We start from the raw sequence: 23158 nt of genomic DNA, 5'->3' as shown, positions 1-23158 counted from the left end.
TAATGTGCACTGACAGCTGCCCCGAGTAGAGTGGTACGATGGATACATTTCAAATAAAACAAATAATTCTGTATTCTTTCTTGATCAGAATTATTAGGCAAGTTGTATTTTTGAGGATTAATTTTATTATTGAACAACAACCATGTTCTCAATGAACCCAAAAAACTCATTAATATCAAAGCTGAATATTTTTGGAAGTAGTTTTTAGTTTGTTTTTAGTTTTAGCTATGTTAGGGGGATATCTGTGTGTGCAGGTGACTATCACTGTGCATAATTATTAGGCAACTTAAAAAAAATATATATATACCCATTTCAATTATTTATTATTACCAGTGAAACCAATATAACATCTCAACATTCACAAATATACATTTCTGAAATTCAAAAACAAAACAAAAACAAATCAGTGACCAATATAGCCACCTTTCTTTGCAAGGACACTCAAAAGCCTGCCATCCATGGATTCTGTCAGTGTTTTGATCTGTTCACCATCAACATTGCGTGCAGCAGCAACCACAGCCTCCCAGACACTGTTCAGAGAGGTGTACTGTTTTCCCTCCTTGTAAATCTCACATTTGATGATGGACCACAGGTTCTCAATGGGGTTCAGATCAGGTGAACAAGGAGGCCATGTCATTAGATTTCCTTCTTTTATACCCTTTCTTGCCAGCCACGCTGTGGAGTACTTGGACGCGTGTGATGGAGCATTGTCCTGCATGAAAATCATGTTTTTCTTGAAGGATGCAGACTTCTTCCTGTACCACTGCTTGAAGAAGGTGTCTTCCAGGAACTGGCAGTAGGACTGGGAGTTGAGCTTGACTCCATCCTCAACCCGAAAAGGCCCCACAAGCTCATCTTTGATGATACCAGCCCAAACCAGTACTCCACCTCCACCTTGCTGGCGTCTGAGTCGGACTGGAGCTCTCTGCCCTTTACCAATCCAGCCACGGGCCCATCCATCTGGCCCATCAAGACTCACTCTCATTTCATCAGTCCATAAAACCTTAGAAAAATCAGTCTTGAGATATTTCTTGGCCCAGTCTTGACGTTTCAGCTTGTGTGTCTTGTTCAGTGGTGGTCGTCTTTCAGCCTTTCTCACCTTGGCCATGTCTCTGAGTATTGCACACCTTGTGCTTTTGGGCACTCCAGTGATGTTGCAGCTCTGAAATATGGCCAAACTGGTGGCAAGTGGCATCGTGGCAGCTGCACGCTTGACTTTTCTCAGTTCATGGGCAGTTATTTTGCGCCTTGGTTTTTCCACACGCTTCTTGCGACCCTGTTGACTATTTTGAATGAAACGCTTGATTGTTCGATGATCACGCTTCAGAAGCTTTGCAATTTTAAGAGTGCTGCATCCCTCTGCAAGATATCTCACTATTTTTGACTTTTCTGAGCCTGTCAAGTCCTTCTTTTGACCCATTTTGCCAAAGGAAAGGAAGTTGCCTAATAATTATGCACACCTGATATAGGGTGTTGATGTCATTAGACCACACCCCTTCTCATTACAGAGATGCACATCACCTAATATGCTTAATTGGTAGTAGGCTTTCGAGCCTATACAGCTTGGAGTAAGACAACATGCATAAAGAGGATGATGTGGTCAAAATACTCATTTGCCTAATAATTCTGCACTCCCTGTATAATCCTGGGCAAATCATTATTAGCCAATGCTTCAGTTCCATTTTATGGAAACATGGGCAGAGCAATGAGCTAGAGGTAAATGAAACACTTACATATATTGTTCAAGCTAGGATACCCGTCATGATGGCTCTCAATCTCCTGGCCTTTTCCTTGGTCATACGGCAGTACACAGTTTTACAAACCATGGGTCTTTCAATATACTAGAGCCAAACATTATCAATGAATTAATTAGAGTGTGTAGGAAATCAGGTTACTGTCTGCGGGTTTAGGCGGGGGCTCTACTCAAGCAGCAACCACAATTCCTGTCAGGGTGAAATCACAAGCAAACCCCAAATTAACCTGTGCCCAGCTCTTTGGTAGCTAGGCATAAAAGCAGCCAGGCTTCACTTAGAGGCAATGTGTAAATTATTTACTATAAACAGTAATAAAGTGAAAACACAACACAAGAAAAACCCCAAACCAATTTAGGAAAATTGAGTAAAATTGAATAAACACCAAACCAGCAATAATCAAATCAGTATAACTGGAGATTTGCAATTAAAGAATTAAGTGAGAATAGTACTAGAAGAACAAAGCACTAACTGTGGTTATCTGGTCACTCTGGACCAGGGCAAAGTCACAAGTTCAGACCAACATCGATGGAGAGTGCGTAGGATGCATCCTGCCAACACCTAGTTTCCCTTTGTCCTGCTGTTGAGGAGCAATATACAAAGACCAGCTGCCAGCTACATCTAGTCATGTGACCCAGGATACAGTCTGCAGGCACAAAATAGTTAGGACAAGAAAATGCCAACTTCTAAAAGTGGCAGTTTCAGAATTATGACTTAAAATCCAATTTTACCAATAAAGAAGGATTTAAATTACAATTCTTGGACACCAAGTCCGGCATTTGCTCCCAATTGAACATTATCACTTATTAAATGCAATAAGGTAACCCAGTGTTATTCTATGGGAGAGGTAGGCCTTGCACTAGTTAAAAATTAGTTTAAGAGTTTTTCTCTACCAGGACATGTAAAACTTAAAAGTACATGTCTAATTTTTTTTTAATACACTATACCCAGCCCAATGGGTATTTTTCCGTATGGGGTGACCTATATATACATTAAAAATGAAGGTTTAGGCATGGCAAAAGGTTTATTTTGCCAGGCCGAAGTGGCACTGTAAAACCGCACACACAAGCTGTGATGACAAGCTTGAGGCATGTTGAAAAAGGCTAACAAAGTCGGCACAATCAGTGCTTCAGGCCCACTTGTAGCATTTAATTTTAAGGTCCCAAGTACATGTAGTACCATTATACTAGGGACTTACAAGTAAAATAAATGTGCACAAGCATCTTAGCACTGGTTAGCAGTGGTAAAGTGTGCCAAGTACTAAGGTCTTCAAAAAACAGGAGGGTTGAAGGCAAAAAGTTGGGGGAAACCCACACCAAGGATGTGAGGTCCAATATAGTGGTTTCTTTTACTCACATACAGATAGCTGATGGTTATGAAGGACACTTCTGACTGCCAAATCTTTTGACTGGTAACCTCAAGTCATTTTTATGCACAACATCTATTTACATCACAAATATCATGTCTCAGGCATATTTTTGGTTGTAAATTGTCTTAATCCATGTAGAAAATAAACAGGCAGAAATTCTGGTTCACTTGTTATAAATGTTTTTACTGGCTCTAGTTACACCATCTGAGGTTTCAAACATTGGATTATATGTGTCATTCAGAAAATAATTGAGAAATGTTAGGAAAGTTTTAAATCTTAAATAAAAATACCAACTGTAACCAATAGACACCAAAATCTAGTACCAGGAAACATTTGTGCCCCGATATTTTGTTAGTGGTCTTCGAACTTTTGCAAATATTTCTGTTTCTACCAGTTGAAACGCGTACTGAAATCTACGTCTGGGTATAATTCCTATCTATTTTCACTGATGTCAAGGGAGTTTAGTACCTTGTCAGTCACTTTGGTGTTAATCTTCATCTCCAATTAGGAGCTACAAAACTGTCAAGGATGTTTTTTACCTTTTGTGTTTCCTACTTCCTAAATGTGACACTCAGAGGAGTCACTCTCTCCTTGGCCACTCAGTCATTGACAGCAATTCATGAGCAGGTTATGACTGTGTACGTGTAGGTTTCCCTTCACAACTCTGTCCACCACAAACATTCAAGAAACTTCAATCTATGGCCACTCAAAAAACCAGTAATGAGCATCATCAAGAATTCCCTATTTTAAGGCACCTTGCATGCAGAACTCAAGATATCTTACATACAACAACTGATCAAGAGGAATAATCTTAACTCAGCAGTCCTGGGTAACTGCAAAGAACGTTCAAAGTGCCTATTTATTGGAAAGCTGATAAAAAAGAGCAACCTTCTCTGAGATCTGCAAGTTCCTTAAAGAAAATAAGCTGGTATTGTACCAACACACTCCATATCCTACCTTGTTCATACAACTCTCAGCCAGGGAATTTGTTAAATCTGTGCTGAAAGTAGAGCCAGGAGCAGTACCGAGAGCCCACTAGAGGCAGCATGTCTTCTGAAAAGAATGGAGGGCTCCATGTGGTACTTGATAGCATGTAGTTGGACGCCATACTTGTCACATGACTTGGCTTCTTTGCCATGTCAACTGGTTGGTATCTCCCTGCTGACAATCATCAGGAGGGGTCTTCTGTGAGCTGCCTAGAAAGAAATGAATGAAAGGCGGTGGCAGGACTGCAGTATCCAGCACAGTGTGAAGGATGTCAAACATCGACTGCTTTATTTGCCAAATGATTGCCATGAATTCCAGGAAAAGCATAGATTAACCTTCAAAGCAGCCATTTTGAAGGTGGTGGTCTGCCCACAGGATGTTAGCTAAAGTTCCTAATCAAGAATGAATTACAGCCTTTTCTTGTCAGACCCAGTATGAATCATATGTATTGCAGTCAATGACAAGAGGGAGATGTGTCACAACCTGCTTGTGCACTGATTTTAATTCGAGTTCTTCATCCATTTTCTAATTGTATTCTTAATGACTGCTTCTAGCAGTTGGAACTTCTACTGGATTCTATTTCTGGATGCTATGCTTGGCACTTTTTTCCTTCCCTGATATCAGAGGGAATTTGGTACCATCCTAATCACATAGGTTTACTCGTCATTTCTAATTTAAAAAAACTACACAACTGCCAACAAGGGTTTTACTCCTATCTTGGACCCTCTTAAGAAGACTTGTGGCACCTTTCTTTGGTGATGCTGTCAAAAGTGGGAGGAACTACCTTTTCCACTGGAAATCAAGAAGGGGAATCTAGTCTTTGACAGCATTCAATGATGTGGTCACAGCCAGTGTAAGCTTGCGTTTAGAATCCTGCCCACCACAAACCTTCAAGAACATCTTGCTATCTAAGGCTACTGCAACACTAGCAATGATCATCATCAAAAACTTCCTATGTTTAGGGAACATCTATGCATAACTCAAAATATCTTAAATACAGCACCTCATCAAGAAGAGCAAGCTGCACCAAGCAGTTGTAGAACAGCTATAGAACAATCTTAAATGGCCTACATCTTGGAAAACTGATGTAAAAATAGCAAGCTTCTCTCAGATTTGCAACTTCTTTGGTTGGTATAGCACCAGAAAACTTGCTAAGCTATCGGCCCAAAATATCCCACATCATCACAGAAACACCATCACCAAATTTTCATGACTGTACTGGAACAAAATGTCAGAGTATTCTGGTCTTCAGAACTCCTACACCACGGACCTCAACACAGCAATAACCTTCCTGATTCTATTTCCAACTTCAATGCTTGGATCACTGCCTACCCAGATACCCTGGCTCCTCTCAAAGCCAACAAAGCCACAAGAACCAGACAGCAAGCAAGCTGGTACATGGAAAAGCTCAGGCTCACCAACTGCCAGTGCAAGCAACTTGAAAGGAGATGGAGACAAAGTCAGAACAACACCAACAAGAGCACTAACAAATCTACCCTCAGATGCTACCATCAGCAAAATTGGAGTCATCAAACGATCTACGCTCACTAAATGAATGGAAAGTGACACCAACAGCGTAAGGAAATCTTTGAATAGTGAAAGACGTCACCTTTTCAGCAGCAAGCTCCACCAGCGTAATCCCCTATCAGGGCCTCTGCACCCACCTGTCCCTATTCTTCAACAACAAGATTACCAGCATCTACGAAAACTTTGAGCCCCAACCGGACACTTTCACTCTTGCTGCCCTCCCTACACATCTCTGCCAACACCCACAGAACAACCTTAACCACCAAAGGCCACCGTCCACACGCAAAAAGCTGCAACAGCCATGCAATCTATTCCCTCCGGTGCACTCTTGAATTCTTTCCCTCACCACATCCCCAAGAAACCCTCAGCAGACCCAAAGACACTAACCAACTAATAGCCTATATCCCTGCTATGGCACCTGGCAAAAGTCATAGGAAAAGATGATAAAAAAAGCCTGTTCACCCACCTCACTGACAACTTGCTCATCTACACCACTCATTCCGGGTTAAGGCCCATCCACAGTGCAGAGACCATCCTCATCATCGCCATCAACAACACCTGGATGACCATGGACAGAGGTGACACTGTGGCCCTCGTCCTACAGGATCTTTCCACACCCAGTGACAGTTGCCCACCCCATGCTTATTCAATGACTGCACAAAGTTGGCATCCAAGGTCCTGCACTTTATTGGATTTGCTCCTTCTTGGCTGGCCACACCCAGTCGGTCAGCCTGGCCCCCTTCACCTCACATGCAGTCAACCTCATCTGTGGAGTTCCACAAGGATCCTCACTCAGCCTCACTCTGTTCAACACCTCCATGACACCACTTGCCAGCATCATTCACGACCACAGAATCAACATCGTATCTTATGCTGATGACACCCAGCTCATACTCTCCTTCTCTGAGAAGACACCAAACACCAGGATCAATTTCTCCACCTGTATGACTGAAATCACCTGATGGGTGAAAATCAACTGCTTCAACCTCAACACAAACGAGACAAAAGTAGTTGTTTTCTGCAAAGACATCTCACTCCGGGACTCCAATTGGTGGTAAGCTGAACTCACCTCCTGGCAACCCATGCAAAGACCCTTGCAATAAGTAATAAACAACTATCTCACCATGACATGCCAAGTGAATGCAGTCACCATCTCCAGCTTCCCCGCACTTAAGATGCACAAAAACATCTTCAATTGGCTCCCCACCAACACTCGCAGAACAGTCTCCCAAGCCCTCATCATGAGCAAGCTGGACCAAGGCAACACACTTTATGATGGAATCAACCCTCAAATGACCAGAAGACTCAAGATCATCCAAACCTCAGGAGCCAGGCTCACCCTAAACCTCCCACCTTGCACCCAAATCACCCCACACCCCAAAGAGTTCTACTGGCTCCTAATCTATAAAAGAGCACTCATCACACTCCTCACACTCACATACACACACATACAAAGCCTTACACAACATTAACCCCACTTACTTCAACAACTGCATAAACTTTCACGAACCTACCAGACACCTCTGCTCAGCGGCATTCCTAGTCGGACCCTAGGCTCTCACCTAACCCCACACATGCAGAATCAAATCCTCTAGCCGGGCTTTCTCCTGCCCCTCTCCTAAATCCTGAAACAACCTGCCCCTGTGCACAAGAGCCTCCTCCTCAGTTCTTGAATTCCTCAAGAAACTGAAGAATTGGCTCTTCACCCAGCCCAGAACCTGGCTTGACCCAAACAGCTCCTGCTCCAGCACCAGGATACCCTGCAGGGTCCACTGTGCACTGTATAATTGCACATACCAAAAGTGTTACATCTTGAATAGTCTGAAAACCACTGGGGATAGGAATGTTGTTGCACCGCTTCTAGTGGACTTGTCAACAGCTTTCAACAATGTTCACCACCACACCGTCCTAAAGAGGGTGATCTTGATAGTTCAAGACTAGACCACTGTCTCCAGACACTTGACCAGGGGATAACTAATCATGTTAACCTCACCATTTCCAAAACCAGGATTTTCACAAATGGAGACTTCAGACTCTGATAGTCTGGCCTTGGGAACTTGGAAAACCTTCAGTGCCAGTAACAGTGTGACTAACGTAATAGTGACCATACATTCCAGCCTTTCCCTGGCTCACAAGTGAAGTCATGAGGAGTACATTTTCCACCATGCAGGCACCAAAACAAATCCTAACTCATCTAGGATTCCCAAAGGTGATCATTTCCCTATCATATCATAGTTTGACTATCCATCCCTGCTTCAACCCACCTGTCATATCTAGAATTGTCTGCTAATCATTTTTTACAATTGGTGCTTATTCCAAAACGCCAGGAGCTCTTTCACCAAAATCAAACAATGCGAGCAGTTTCATTGCATCATGAGGGGCACCATTTTTCTATTTCCAAAGGAAAACCCTAAGAAGGTTTTCTTTTTGGAAAATAAAAAATTAATACCACCGGACCATTGAGATCTTTCTCTCCATGCTTAGAGGACATTGTTGGCTTTTTGCTGTCTTGTAGCAACATGTTATTAATGTCAGAAGAGGACAGGAAAAATATAGATGGCACGTCATTCGAAGACTAAGCCTAAAAACCTTTAAATTCAAGAGCACATGTGACACACTTTTAATAAGGTCATGTGGAAAGGGAATTACCTAGATAATGGAGACCCTGATGTCTTTGTTATCTCTGTGTAGCAAAGACCCAGGAATTACAAAATAATTTTGAGGCAGGATCCCAGGAAACATTAGACGTTGTAGTTCTGCTGCCTTCCCTTTGGCCTTTCCTCCGCCCCTTGGTGTGTCACCAAACAACCACAGACATTTCCCTCATCATCTACCTGGATCATATGGTCCTGATACATCACTCTGCAGCCACTCTCTTTCGACATTTAGAATTGACAGTCTACCGCCACCAAAGTCTAAGCTTCTTGGTCAACTTAAAAAAAAAAGTCTTGCATTCCATTTGAGAAAACAGATTTTCTGGATTGTTTAGTGGACACAGTCACCTGAACGCTCAAACCTTTTGGCAAAAACTAGGTCCTCATCAGACAGGAACTGAAAGCTGCCTTGGCAGTCTGCCTCTTTCCTCTGATGTACTTGACTCACCTCATCGGCCCCTTAAGATCCTCTATCCAACCAGTCTTTCCAGCCCCACTGCACTATCAAGCCCTTCAATGCTGGAAAACTCATGTTTTTCGAGGTGGGCTCTCTTACATGGACCTCATCCTTCTGGATGATGAATCTTGCATGGCAATACATTGGTGGCTTTTAAATATGAAAAACAGGAATGACTGGAGCTTCTCCGGTTCTTCCCGAGACTTGTTCGCCAATTCAGATGCCAGCAATCTAGGATGGGGTGCCAGCTCCGAATCTGTGTCAACTGGGCGCCTCTGGTTCACAACCAAAAAGAGGCTCCACATCAGTGCTCTGGAGCTAATCACAGGCATCTTTGCAGTAAAAAGCTCACCAAAAACAGGTCCAACTATTTCATTCTGCTCCACATGGACAATATGTCAGTAGTACGGGATGACAACAAATTGGGAGGTGTAAGATCAAAGGCCCTACCAGACCTTTCCCGAGATCTTTGGGAAAATCATATCCTCAACAATCAGTGACTACAAAACATCTTTCAGGTCTTTTAAACTGTATTGCAGACAGGTTCGCCATCCACCTGAGGGACTCCAGAGACTGGAAACTAGATCCAGCAATTTGTCCATCTCTGACGTTTCCCTGGATATAGACTGCTCACCTCACACTTGAATCTCCGGCCTTCATGAGCTGGTGCCCTGATCTAGAGACTTGTGTGGTGGATGTCTTTCTTCAGGACTAGATACAACTTCGTCTTTCCAAAGTTAGCTCTTCTGCCCAGGATTGTTCTATTCACAAGATGGCTCCTATGTCCATTATCACCCCTCATTGGCTTTCTAAAGCACATTTGTCCAGGTCCTGGATCTGGCCATAGGTGTCCCTTGACTTTGCCTCTCCTTTAAACTCCCTTCTTCTGAACCCAGAAGGCCAACCTCATGAGCTAATCCTTCAAGGTCTTCTTCTGGCATGGGAAAATTGAGGAACCTTGAGTTGTCCAGACCATTCAAGATTGCTGTAGACCTGGTTGATGAATCCTGCACCCCGGGCACTCATTGAGCCTACAATACTGGCAGGACGGTCTGGCTTTGTTGGTGCTTGTGATGGAACTTGGATCCCCTTGCTTCCTTTGCCACTGACCTTGTCCAACTTACTTGTGACACTTTTATCCAAAGGCCTTTCATACAGGGCTATTTATGTCTACCATTTTGCACTGTGGCTCACCTTCCTCCGCATTATACTTTCTCTTTGGGAAAAGATTCCCTTGCCTGCCGTCTTATGAAGGACATTTGCCTTAAGAGTTTTACTTCACTGTGTTATTCCTCTGCCAGGTGTTCGTCCCTCATTTTTTCCTTTCTTTCCTCTAAATTCCCAAATTTCTCCATCTCCTAGAAAATCCCATCTCTTATAGTGCTATGCCTCAAAAGTGTTTCTGATGTCAGAGCTCTCTCCGTGTCAGGCCTGGACTTCACCTCAGTTGGAACGATGTTTTAAATCTTGGCTCATAGCAACACTGCCTCTACATCTGCCCTTTGCTTTGCTGCCTTCCCTGCTACTTGTGTAGTCTCTTGCCTTCAGGAATACACCTCTCACAAATCATGTCACAATCCAGTTTCATGTGCTACTTTCGCCCACTGGGTCAGGTTAGCCATCATTGCAGTGGGCATTGAAGCCAATTCCACTTGCAGAGCTAAGGTCCCTAAAGCCTTTTGTCGCTGGCTTGACTACATCCTTAGAGCATCCGATTGTTCGTTCTCAGGCTGCACCCTTTAGGGCATTTTACCTTAAGTCTCTAGATCATATTGCAATCCAAAACCTCTCCAACTTGCACACTGTCTTATGATAAAATATGGATTTTCCTACCTTCAGTGAAGAGTAAATCTATGATTTTATTAAAGACAGTGCAGAATAAATAATATCATACCCTTCTGCTGTAGGATAAGGTTTATGTTTAATGCTTCTACATTATTATTTATATGTTTTTTGCCTTTTATAAATTCATGCATGGTGTTACTGGCTTCTCATGCATCTTCTCTTTTAGGCTGTGCTTGAACCTAATACTTCCCAAGACCAGCTGTTCTGTTTCACCTCCAGCCGAGGTCTGGTGGAATCCTTCCACCCTGTCCCTGCAGTATCAGTTTCCTACCTTTTCAACTTCATACTGTTGTCTGGTAAAGTCATTTAATAAGAGAGAGGAATGACTCTTGCACAGGCTCCAATACAGGGTTATATAGTATGAGTATAGCATATTGTCAACTTTCATTGGTGTAGCTAGGACAGTGATTAAAGAAATATTGTATATGTCACATGCTTCATTGTCTTTAGCATAATCTTACATTTCCTCCTCATTGAAGATAGGAAAATAAGAAAATCCCCTTTGGCCTACCAATAGAACTAACATAGATAAATGGGCAAGATTCTGCAAGATGCAGCACTGGCTTTTCAACTAAATAATATCTTTATTCTCCATAGCTTTCTGTGATAATTGCATGCTCCTTACCACACTCAAATTACTTATCCCTAATTAGGTAGCAGGAGAAGGAATGGGGTGTTTTAAGGTGCATGAGGGGCTTTGTTATCTCTCACTTCACACCCCATGGAACTTTAAATCCTATAAAAGAGGATCTAAACATGGTAAGCCCTAATGTATGGTACACTTCTATAAGAACCCTTCAGCTTACACCTGATACATAATGGCATATGCTTAAAAGAAAGGTCTCTAAATTCTCAAACAGGTCTCCTGGTGTCTTTAGGAAAATATATTGGCTATTCACCAAAGTAGCTACCTTTTTTGTATAACCACAATCCTCTTGGGACTTTCCTGGGACTAGAAAGAATTTCTGGAAGTCAAATGACCCTTAAAAAAAACAAAGCGCAAGAAACACAGATTTATGTAATTTGGGATAAGTGGAAGTAGTAGTATAAAATATTTATTTGGTTGTGGAACCATAAAAGCAGACTGAAAAAATCATTGTATCCAAAAGAAAATCAAATTTATATATGTAATTAAAGATGAACAAATCAGCATTTGACAGAACAATTCACCAATTCTGTGAACAGTCTCAGCACATAATATCATACATATGGGGACATACCAATGCCAGGTATAGCAAAGTGGTAGCGATGGAGTAAAGTGCATATGTGCAATAAAACTAGTACTGTCCACTGTGTATATGTATAGCATGCCCCCAAATCTATGCACTATAAGATACTGTAACCCTAGTCAGAGACTAATACATACAGGTACTTGTGGCTCCACAAAAGGGCCGTAAAAAAACAAGCACAACAAATTAAAATGGCAGTAAACAGAAAAACAAAGTGCAGCATAAAGTAAAACTGATATCCCAGTCATGTGGTTCACGTTCCACTGTAACTACATAAAGTTATGTTCAGGTTCCACTGACGCTACATACAGTTATGGGCCGCAAATAACATTCTTTAAAGGTATAATATTCAAGTAAGGCTCAAAGGGGTACAACAGTGTCAGAAGTAAACTAGAGTGCATCTACCATCAGACTGCAAGCAAATGTACATCATTCACCATCAGTAAAAGGCAGAACATTCAAAATAGCCACTGCCAAAGGAACCAGTTTACATTTGATAATTATTACTCCCCCACAATTTTGAGCAGCATAACAGAGGATGAAATTAACCTTTAAAATGTATGTGATACCAGATTCCAAGCAAAGAGGCCAGTATGGGTTTCGTTAGATCGTCCTATAAATCACAAAAAAAGACAAAATGCAGCTGTGATTGGGTCGTTTTTAGAGTCACAAAGTGAGACTGTGATATCTTTGTCACAGTAGGCGTGCGATGAATAGGAGACCAAGAGATGGTCCATACTTAGGTGACATCTTAGCAAGTAATAACTCTCTTTCCTAGGAATGATGAGCAGATAGGGTTCTATACAATGGTTTCTCTCAATGGGGCGTAAGCCTCCACAAGTCTTTTGTCACGCTCCCGCACCTCTCTACTGGCTGCCATAAGAGCTAGCAGTTCCCTTTCAATGAGTGCTTTAGAATGACTCGGTAAGGTCTGAGGGCTTGCAAAAAAATCTTGGTGACCAATTGAATATAGCTATGACTTTACATTCTATAACCACTGAAAATGGAATGCCTTATCTAGGGCCAGGCAGTCTGTAATCACTGCTTTGAGTGTGGTTTCTGGTCTGCACCAGATAGAAATCCAAAGGAATGTCAGGGCTGTCTTGATGGGATAAATACTTTATTCCATAGAAAAGTCTTTGTTTGCTTCAGCTATTAATGAGCTCAGAAGAGGAATGGATTTTTAAATGTGTATGCTGAGGAGACTTCTGAATCACTAATATCATCTGAGATGATGTCTGATATAAATAATGAAATAAATAGATGCCTATGTCAGATGGCTCACAGCAATGTATTTACACAACTAGGCATTTTGTTACGTGTAGAGGATTTAATCCTTCCCAGTTCAAATCAGAAGCAACTTGGGATCTGTGCCATCATTGCTCGCTACGAGAGTATTTTTCTTTTTATTACTTGCCATTAATCAAGTCAATTTTCCTTGTCCTTTGGGAGGGTCCACTTTTCTGTTCTGTTGGTTTTTCAGGGGTTCAGTGACTCCATTCTAGACTGAATTAACTGAGGCATGTTGATTCGATTACGTGGTACTCAAGTGCCACATTACTGGGCATGGGAACAGGCTTGCTCATAGCTCAGTTACTGCAAAGAGCAGAAATGATCTTCCTTGATGCAGTAAAAACAAAAACCCTATAGCTTAAATTGACAAGTCACACTGTGGATGCTGGTCCACTGAAACAAAAACAAGCATTTACAATGCAATGGGTCTCGCGTTTGCTCGAGTTAAAGGTGTTAACGTTGTAAATTCCTAACTGGACTTTTCTTGCCACTTAAATTTAAAAAATGAAAAGTAAAAAAGTTGACATATTAAAGCCGATTCAAAGCGCCATGGCCGCCAAAAGCGTGAGCGTGAAGGAGAGACACAAAAGGAAAAAGAAGTTCACTCGCAGTCAAACGTATCGGCATTGTGCAATTATCCATGTAACAGGGTTGGTGTCCAAGGCGGTAACAAAACCGCCCCAAGGAGGGACAAACGTAAAGCATTTACCAATGATAACAAATAATTTTTGAAAGGCAAGCTCACAAACGAGTAATAGTGATTGGCTTGCGGTGGGCGTGATTAAAAACCCAGATAGAATACAGCTGGTCAGACAGCTCGACCTAAAAAGTGTGCACTGTCATTTTGATCCCTCACACTGAGTAGTTTACAGAGCAATAACTCTGGGTTATTTGTTTGATTATTTCTATATTTTGTGTGGATCTAATTCTATTGTTAATGGTTATGTAGCAGTGCTTCTTGAAAGCTTTCCAGTTATCTTTTGCTTTTTCCACCGGACATTTCTAAAACCTGTGCATTCCATGAATTCTTGAAAATGTATGTTAATTCCGTGTTTGTTTATTATTACAATTGCCATTCACCACTGATGGAGTAGATATTCTAATTGAAGATCTTTCTAATGATTAATGTGTGCTTATTATTGAGAAAAACGTGTAGAGAAATTAATATTAGAAAATAACGTGTATAATCGAAAATGTGCCCACGGAGAGTGGTCACCATGTGTATTAACAGATGCTAAATAATGAGATCTATATAAAACGTATTAATATATTATAACTGAATGTATAACCTATGTTTTATGTTAATTCATGTTCTTAATTTAGCCGGACTAAAGGCCTGCTTTTGCTGGGCCCTGCTTGCTCATAACGTGGAGACTTCGAAAAGCTTTTTCGAGGACTGGTAACTGGAAGAAAGGACCTTTAACTGTTCAGAGTTCAGACAGCTCAGCTAGAACATTCTGCAATGTACCAGCCGACAGGAGATGATATAGAAAATTTGATACAATTATGTGTAGTGTAGGCTAAATGTACTTTCCCAGGGCTCGAACAATAGAGGCACTGACTAAAGACTATTTATGCAACAATTTTGTTACCTGAAGAGCTGGATGATCACAAGAAGGACCAATCAAATTTATGGGGCCTGAAGCCTATGCAGAAGTAGAGATTTGATAAATAAAAACTATAGGTTAGAGTCATAACTTCCGATAGACGGACCAATTAGCAATTAGTGGGATGGACTGGGTGACCCTAATAAAAAGTCATGACATGGGGAGCGAAATCAGAACTGCGAGGGGAAAGTTGATGATGTCAGGAGATGCTGTCGGAAGTGCTGATAATTTGGCTTATACTCTGTGAGCCTGATACTTAGCTGACTACTGATGACCTGGGGACGAAGACTGACTCGTTGCTGATCCATCCTGGATAGGTAGCTATGAAAATGTGACTGACAAATGTGCCTTTTCTTCTAGATGCCAACTGCGCTGTTTCTGAATAGATTTTCTCTCTTAGGTAGATTTTTCCAAAATAAAGTTTTTCCCCCAAATTGTTTTTGCATGAAGACTCCCATGCTAATGTTAATCTTGGTTAGGTAGGCTGTTAGGGGTGACGTGGACAGTGACAAATGACTGACGAACTTTATTGCTGAATTACATTATTAATGCTGATATTCATAGCTTATGGTGTTGCTTTGCCGCATATGTTTTCTTTCAAGAAATAATGGGCCTGATTCCAATTCTGGCGGGCGGCGGAGGCCGCCCGCCAGAATTCCGCCCCCATAATACCGCTCCGCGGTCAGAAGACCGCGGAGGGTATTATGAGTTTTTCCCTGGGCTGGCGGGCGGTCTCCAAAAGACCGCCCGCCAGCCCAGGGAAAAACTCCCTTCCCACGAGGATGCCGGCTCGTAATCGAGCCGGCGGAGTGGGAAGGTGCGACGGGTGCAGTAGCACCCGTTGCGTATTCCAGTGTCTGCAAGGCAGACACTGAAATACCTTGCGGGGCCCTCTTACGGGGGCCCCTGCTGTGCCCATGCCATTGGCATGGGCACGGGCACAGCAGGGGCCCCCAGGGGCCCCGCGACCCCCCCTACCGCCATCCTGTTCATGGCGGCTTTCCCGCCATGAACAGGATGGCGGTAGGGGGGGTCAGAATCCCCCATGGCGGCGCAGCAAGCTGCGCCGCCATGGGGGATTCTGAGGGCAGCGGTAAACCGGCGGGAGACCGCCGGTTTACCCTTTCTGACAGCGGCCAAAGCGCCGCGGTCAGAATGCCCTGCGGGGCACCGCCGGCCTGTCGGCGGTGCTCCCGCCGACCCTCGCCCCGGCGGTCGAAGACCGCCGGGGTTAGAATCAGGCCCAATGTCTTTTCACTGATGAATTAATAAAGAACTGATTTGAATAAATTTTGAACTAACAGATGATTAGAATTGTAAGCAATAGGGAATAAAACTTGTTAACCCTTTTCCTGAGTAGTGGTTATTCTTGAGTATTATGGTTTAAGGTTGTTTTCATAGGATGTATCTTAATTGATGATGTCAACTACCATTGCGGTGGTCACTACATGGCTAGGATACTCCATGCAATTCAAAAGGTTCATCGACCTATACTCGTCCCCTTGTAAGTTTATTTACTAAGGACCGGGCGCACTAGCACCACCATATTCAAAGAGTTCTGTAAACAGCGCTTTTGAGTTTTCTCTGCAATGCTAGTATAATATATTTACTTTATTTGCCAAACTATTAATCGTGCCACATTTTTCTTACCCCTCAACTCTTATTATTGTGATTGTGCTCTGATAATGAGCCTGCTCTTTCCTTCCTTCAGCTAGTATCTGACTGCCTTCATCAATAAAAAGGCATGTCTCTTTCAATGTAAACGTTGCTTTGTTCATCCCTTTTACCACGGTTTGCATAGTACGAACTGTAGGTTTATTTTCTCCAGATATGTTTGATCCCACCACAGCTTGCTGATGCTGTACATCAGCACCAAAAGGCATCAACAAAGCCAGATAGTCCCAAAGGCGACGTCTATAAGATTTGTCAATGTTTATGTTTATTAAAAACAAAAAGTAACAAAATTGGTCAAAGAAGTCAGAGTGTATTTTGTGCATACGGAAAATATTTTAGCTCTATGTCTAGAATTGGACTTTACCCTTACTCAGCAGAAAAAAAGAATCACTAATAGTTTCTGATTTGAGCTGATGAAGCTATCGAACCCACCCATTAATAACCGCTCTCTTCTTTAAATAAAATTGCCATTGTGAATCAGATCCTTAATACTCTGGGTATAATTCACAAGACTATTTAGGAGATGTGTTTTTCATGGTACTACTTAAGATGAAAATCCACTTTTTTCCAGTTTCAAGTTAATGCTGATAAAATCAAATGCTGATTAAACATTAAGTCCATGATTTAAAGTTTGGTGGACAGTTTCCTTCATGACAAATGCGACAGAGTACCATGTCCATCAAACTCTCAGTAAGCCTACCCCATTAGAGATAGGCTGACCCTTAAGGTTTCCATCAATGGAGCTAACGGGGGCTTCCTCTGATGAAGTAGGGGCTGTTGGAGAAAGGGCATTACACTGCTTGGCCTATTCAGGGTGGACAGTATAATGTCATTTTTTCTATTCATTACTACTAGGTAGAATTGGATGATGGAGGACAGAAAAAAAATAACCCCTACACCCTGAGAGAGAACTCCCGGGATGCAAGACATTCTTTTTGGTATTTTCAGAAATGAACTCCAGCTTTGGGAATTTATTTCTGATGAACAAAAAAAAGTTCAAACGTTTAGCAGATGGCAGTCAAAACTGACAGTGGCCATCCACAAAATGTTTTGTACCTTGAAGAACAACGCCATGATGGCAGCTCCTTTCAAGGTACAGAGGTGAATGTTGGGCTGCTGGTCATCTCTACATTTGGTAGAAGGTACTTCATCAAGGAGATGGAAGTAATGTCCTCTGCCACCCCGATGGATGGAGTACCAACTGTTAAACCTTAAATCACACCCTAAGTCTCTATTGAAATGGTTTAGAGTGAATGACAATCTGCAAGGGTTTACCAATAACCTAAACATTTCAAGTTTTTAAATAACTATGAAATGTTAATATCACCTTCCAAATACAATTTAATTGAGAGTTCGCCCTTACTGAACAGACATGGTTCAATGTGTCATTTGAATCCACTGTGTTCAGTCTTCGCAGATACGTTTAATCTATTAAGGGTGTAGGGCACTATCTTTGGGGAGGCCTGTCTCAGTCTGTGGCTATGATTCCCTATGGAGGATATGTAATTTCCAATTTTAGCTAAGGAATTGTGTTCTTAACCAATGCTGGGAAGGAAATGTGGAATCATCAATGTACATGGATGCAGGTACTAGACAACGTGTTAGTGGAGGGCAAGGGAGTATGATTTAAGAGACTGGGTAACCTGGACACAGAAACAAGAGAAGAGGGAAAGGTAGTATGAGGTAAGACTTGATACACTGGACATAGAAACAATAAATACTGCAAAGGGGCCAGGCAGAAGAGGAGGGATTGAAGTCTAGTTAAAGTTAAACATTGTCTTGAAAGATTTAATGCTTGCTGAGAATAGGGGACAGGTGTTGCTCCCCTAGTGACACACCAAGTGAGAATCTTTAGGTTACTTGGTTACATCATACTCTTCATCTCTAGCTACTAACTGCAAACAGAAAGTGTGGAGTAGGAGTTTTCATTGACTGAGCACTAGATTACTTACACAATTTAACCTGGCATCAGTAAAGAGGCTACCACTGTAGTGGGGGGCTGCCTGAGTAGGGACCCCCTGAGTATAAATCTAGGGCCTGATTTAGAGTTTGGCAGACAGGGACTCTGCCCCAGAGGTGACAGTATATCCTGTAGCCAAACCTCTCTGTCTGCCTGCCTCATTTAGAGATGGTAGGACCTTACGTTTTCTGTCAACTAAAAGCTTTTTCCAAGTGCCCCTGACAAGTATGGCTCATCAGAGGAAGCATACTCCACTGCCTGCACTATTTATGGTTGATGGTGTAATGTCATTTTTCCTGTCTGTCACTGCCGGGAAAACCCTGGTGGCAAGGGACAAGTAAGAAAATGACAGACAGTAGTGTGTCAGCATGGAAATGTAATGCAGTACCACCTGTCAAACCAGGCCCCTACTTTCCAGTCTATGTTCAGCTGTCTTCTTCCTCTCATTTATTCACCGTTTGGCCAACATGTGAGCTCAGCACAGATGTGGGGAACTCCATGAAGACTTTTTGCTATTTTGAAAACCAGGTCACACTCACTAACAATGCATTCCTTAATCATGTCCAGTTTGGAAACACATTGATTATAACGATTAATGTGCTTTTTTGGCCACCAGAAACCGAAAAATATGTCTGAGTCACACAAATGCCATATTATTCTTCAATTTAGTAAATGGTATGCTCTGCCCACCTAACAAGATCCAATGGCTGGAGTTTTAAACCGCTGCGAGGGTGAGCCCACTCTCTGTATAGAAGATAGCGTTCATTGGGACAGTTAGAGTCTTCAGAGATGTAATTAAATCTGCACTGGGAAACAAAAACAAAATATGTTCTTTGACTCTCATGGTATTGGTTTCATAATTGATATTGTATATGATACATAATGTCCAAGAATAAGTCATTTATTCAATCTAGAGTGACATTTATTTTTCCCTAAAGTCAGTATGCAGTTCAGTCAACCTTTATAGGGAAATGAGCCAAGCATTCTCTTATACTCACGTCATGAAGAGGAAAAGCTGCCTTGTAGACCCCTGAGTCAAGCAATTTGTTGATCCCAAATTTTTTCACATTGTCCCGAATGGCATATTCAACACGAGACAGAATAAAATGAACCTGGAAGATCAAAACATTCATTTAAAGCTAGTTCATGTTGATCAAAATGAGGAAAACAAATCTCTGGGGATCATATCAGTCCTTAAGTAACTAATAATTTCTATGAATGAGCTCCCACAGTTTCACCACCTTGGTCAAATCGGTGGTACCACAGAACAGCTGAACCCGATTCAGGAGCAGACACTGCAAGAAGCATTACTGCTGCTACAATTGGCAGGTACACCAAACAGGACCAAACCCTGAAATGAAAGACAGGAGTAGATTCTAAAATAAAATATCTACTTAAACTTGGAAACACTGGCAGCTCGCGCAGAGCACTGATACTTGAATAATACAAAGTAATCGTCCGGGGGCCCGATTCACAAAGGGACTTACGACTCCTAAGGTTACGAGAGAGGAGTATCTGCAGTCGGGTTGGAACACACTGTAATGTATGGCTTTTTGTTGTTTATTTAGCAATCACTCTAGCTTAAATCTATTCGTACTGATAGGCATTCCCAATGTTAATAAATTGCAGAACATCGTTATTTTTATATTCAGAAACATTCCTCTCAAGAGAGTATCATTTCAAGTTAAATTCAATTAGCCTACTTAAAATACTATTCTGTGAGATATGGAAATTACAAAAAAAGCTTTAGATTTTTTGCAAAACATTTTTTAACTGGATTTTAGAACCATTATAACTTTAGGATTCTCAATAATTCTAGTTAGTTTTGGGAGTCTCCATCTATCTTGGTATCACTGATATAAAGTTCATGGACATACATTGTAAGACCTAACTACACTGGTCACAATGATTGAAAACAGTGTGCCAAGGGGATTTAAATTCAGCTTTCTACAGATTTGTAACAACTATATACACGCACTCAGGAGTGTCTGTTTATGGAGAAGGTATTTCCAACAATCCCAAATATGGCTTTAAGTTATGTAAAGATTCAGAAACAAAGTCAGAAATTTCTTATAGATCACCTGAAAATGTTTTTACTCTTAATTGGTCGTTGGTTAGTATCCCAGCAATTGCCAGTAGAGAAATGTATATAGTGATTTTAATGATAACAATGCGTTTTACTCCTATATTATCCTATTACTCCTCAAACACACCTCTTATCATAAACTGACAAACAAATAATTTGGAGCAAGAACAGATTTTAATATGTGCTTTAGGGCCGAATGTAGCAAAGGGTTTTACCCATTCTGTGTCTATGGGAAAATTCATTGGTACGTATGGCCCTTAGTTCTGTACCCTGCATCCAGAGCCCTGTGTTATAGTTCTATCTTCTGCACTTGACAAATCTTGTTTGATTTTATAATCATTACATTAGCTCTCAGAGTCTAAAACTGCAAACAAGTAATGTAACATTCAGGTTTGCAAATATATAATGCAGTAAAAAAAAACGGTTCACTATCTCATTCAGTCCCAAGAACATGTTAGTTCTAATCATAGTTTAGGTATCAAAATACATAGTGCATTTCTATGTACATCACCTTGTGTCTGCGCAGCTATTACTGCAATATAAATATTTTCTCAAAAATACTGCACTGCTTCGAGGAGCTAAGTAAGCAATATATATATCAAATACCTAAAAGATGCATTCATGCATACTGACTGCTAATGAGGAAAACTATTTCTAATTTGATTTAGGCCATTCTCCTCCGGATGACTCTAGCTTCTTTTTAGCAGCTTGAATTTATATGTATACTGTAACCGTCACTGTTTAGTACTACAGGGCTTGTTATATATGGAACATCAACATACTTTGAAGAGGATGTGTAATCCTACATGTGGCACAATTAATAGTCCTCTATAAACAAGAAGGTATTTTAGTATTCTGCACGAGGTTGTCTCACTGTTGTTAGGAACTTGTTGGCACTAATAAAAGGATTAGAGAACCCAATGTTTGGGGCACTGTGGATGCATTAAAGAAGGAAAACACTTGCCAGTTACACAGCATATTAGAATGAATCTTCAAGTTCTCGAAAAAGTTTATCAACTGCTAGTAGAACATAACCAGAAACTATCCACAATACTGGTGGACTGACTGTCTTGGAGAGCGCCCAGTTTAGTTTCTGATCTACAGTAAATTCAATATACACCCCATTTTTGGACATTAAATGCATACTGTGCAGCCTTAAAGCTACCAATGTATACCAAAACAATGATGGGTGGAACACTTTAATTAATCTGAGCCACTTGTAAATACTCGGGCCACATGCCAGTCCATCGTTATTTTGCACACCATACCTCCTCAGTTTGGACCGAATCATATGCAAATCATTTTTGAATCAGTCTTGACCCTGCTCCAATAGGAACGTTCCATCCTGAACTGCCAGACCTAGTCCTTGCTGAACTGGAACACAAGCAATCCAAGACTGACTGGGGCTTTTCATTCAGATGCAGCTTTGTTCCAGCAGCACAATGATCACAGGAAACTAGAGTATACTAAAGTATAGAGAAATAAATGATGGGTGGGTGATTGACTAGGATGCACCCTGAGTAATTACAGTTAAATACCAGTAGCAGAGAGAAATTCTAGCAATCCACCCATCACTTTTTGTATACTCTAGTGTGTCACCCTAAGTGAGATGGGTATGCCCAGACGTGGGTCCCATGCACACTATCTCACTGGACCCAAGCTATACCTGGCTGATAAGCCCTAACTGGAGTGAAATAGGTCGTAGGTTGCTTGTGTTATGGTTCAGTGAGGGCCTGGCCTGGCATTTCAGGCTGGACTGTTTACACTGAAGTAGGACCAAGACTGATTTGCATACGGCTGGGTCTAAACTGAGGTGGCAGGTGAAAAATAACGATGAACTGGGATGCGGTCCAGAGTAAGAACGAGTGGCTGAGATTAATTCAAGCATTCATCCATTACTTTTTGTATACTTATACTTCATTATGTCAAAGCCATTAGATAGCTGTCACCGGTGTTTCTCCTTTTCATCTGCAGAAGGATGTGAAACTACAGAGATAGTATGATATCTTTTGTATTTTCGTTGATAAATACAGGATCAGCTGATAAAATCGGACACTTCCGAGTGTCATTCCAAGGTAAAAATGCCAGTTTGGGCTCCTTTGGTAACAAAGGTAATTCTAGCAGCTGCTTTTAATCATTCCACCCAATTTTAGAATTGTGATTCTAAAAATAAAGGCCGGATTATGCCACATTCCAAAACACTGTAAGTCAGGTTTACCATAGAATGAAACAGGAATATTGTCCTTCTTCGCCTTTAAAAACGTCCAGTTAAAATGTGCAAATCCTCAACTTCTTATTTCACCCGCAAGTTGCCCAATGTCTGTATCTTTGATAATTTGTGTCCATATACCACCTACTCGATTTGTAAATCTTTGATAAATGTTTTTCTTTTGATTTGTGTCTATTTCAAGGTAAATTAAACCGAAGTCACTCCGTGATGCAGTGGAGTGTAAGACAATTTTTTGATATGAATATTTTTGTGATCCAAAATGAAGACAATGAGATTACATGAAATCCATTTCAGAAAATATAAATTAAAATCACTGTTTTTAGGCCAGTCACCTTTACACACATATCCATTTGAGTTTTTGGTTGTAGCTGCATGAGACTACATCAGCGGCAAATTTAGGCCTCCACAAAAAAATCCCAAGTTTATAGTACATTATAATTTCTGTAAAATGAACAAGAGAAACTACACATATACTGGTGTGGGTTACAT

At 41.3% G+C, this 23158-nt stretch overlaps 1 protein-coding gene across 2 annotated transcripts in view; it reads right to left on the bottom strand.

The window, feature by feature from the left end:
- ANO6 (anoctamin 6) overlaps positions 1-23158 on the bottom strand; it is a 308488-nt gene that overhangs the window by 93822 nt on the left and 191508 nt on the right. For both annotated transcript variants that reach the window (XM_069229080.1, XM_069229079.1), the window contains exons 6-7: positions 19352-19465; positions 19044-19159 (exon numbers count right to left, since the gene is read on the bottom strand). In XM_069229080.1, the coding sequence (XP_069085181.1) occupies positions 19044-19159; positions 19352-19465 (230 nt within the window). The remainder of the gene's footprint in view (positions 1-19043; positions 19160-19351; positions 19466-23158) is intronic.

Source organism: Pleurodeles waltl, chromosome 4_1, assembly GCF_031143425.1.
Source record: "Pleurodeles waltl isolate 20211129_DDA chromosome 4_1, aPleWal1.hap1.20221129, whole genome shotgun sequence".
NCBI lineage: Eukaryota > Metazoa > Chordata > Amphibia > Caudata > Salamandridae > Pleurodeles > Pleurodeles waltl.
The sequence above is the reverse complement of the archived record's forward strand: the minus strand, read 5'-3'. Positions and strand labels throughout refer to the sequence as shown.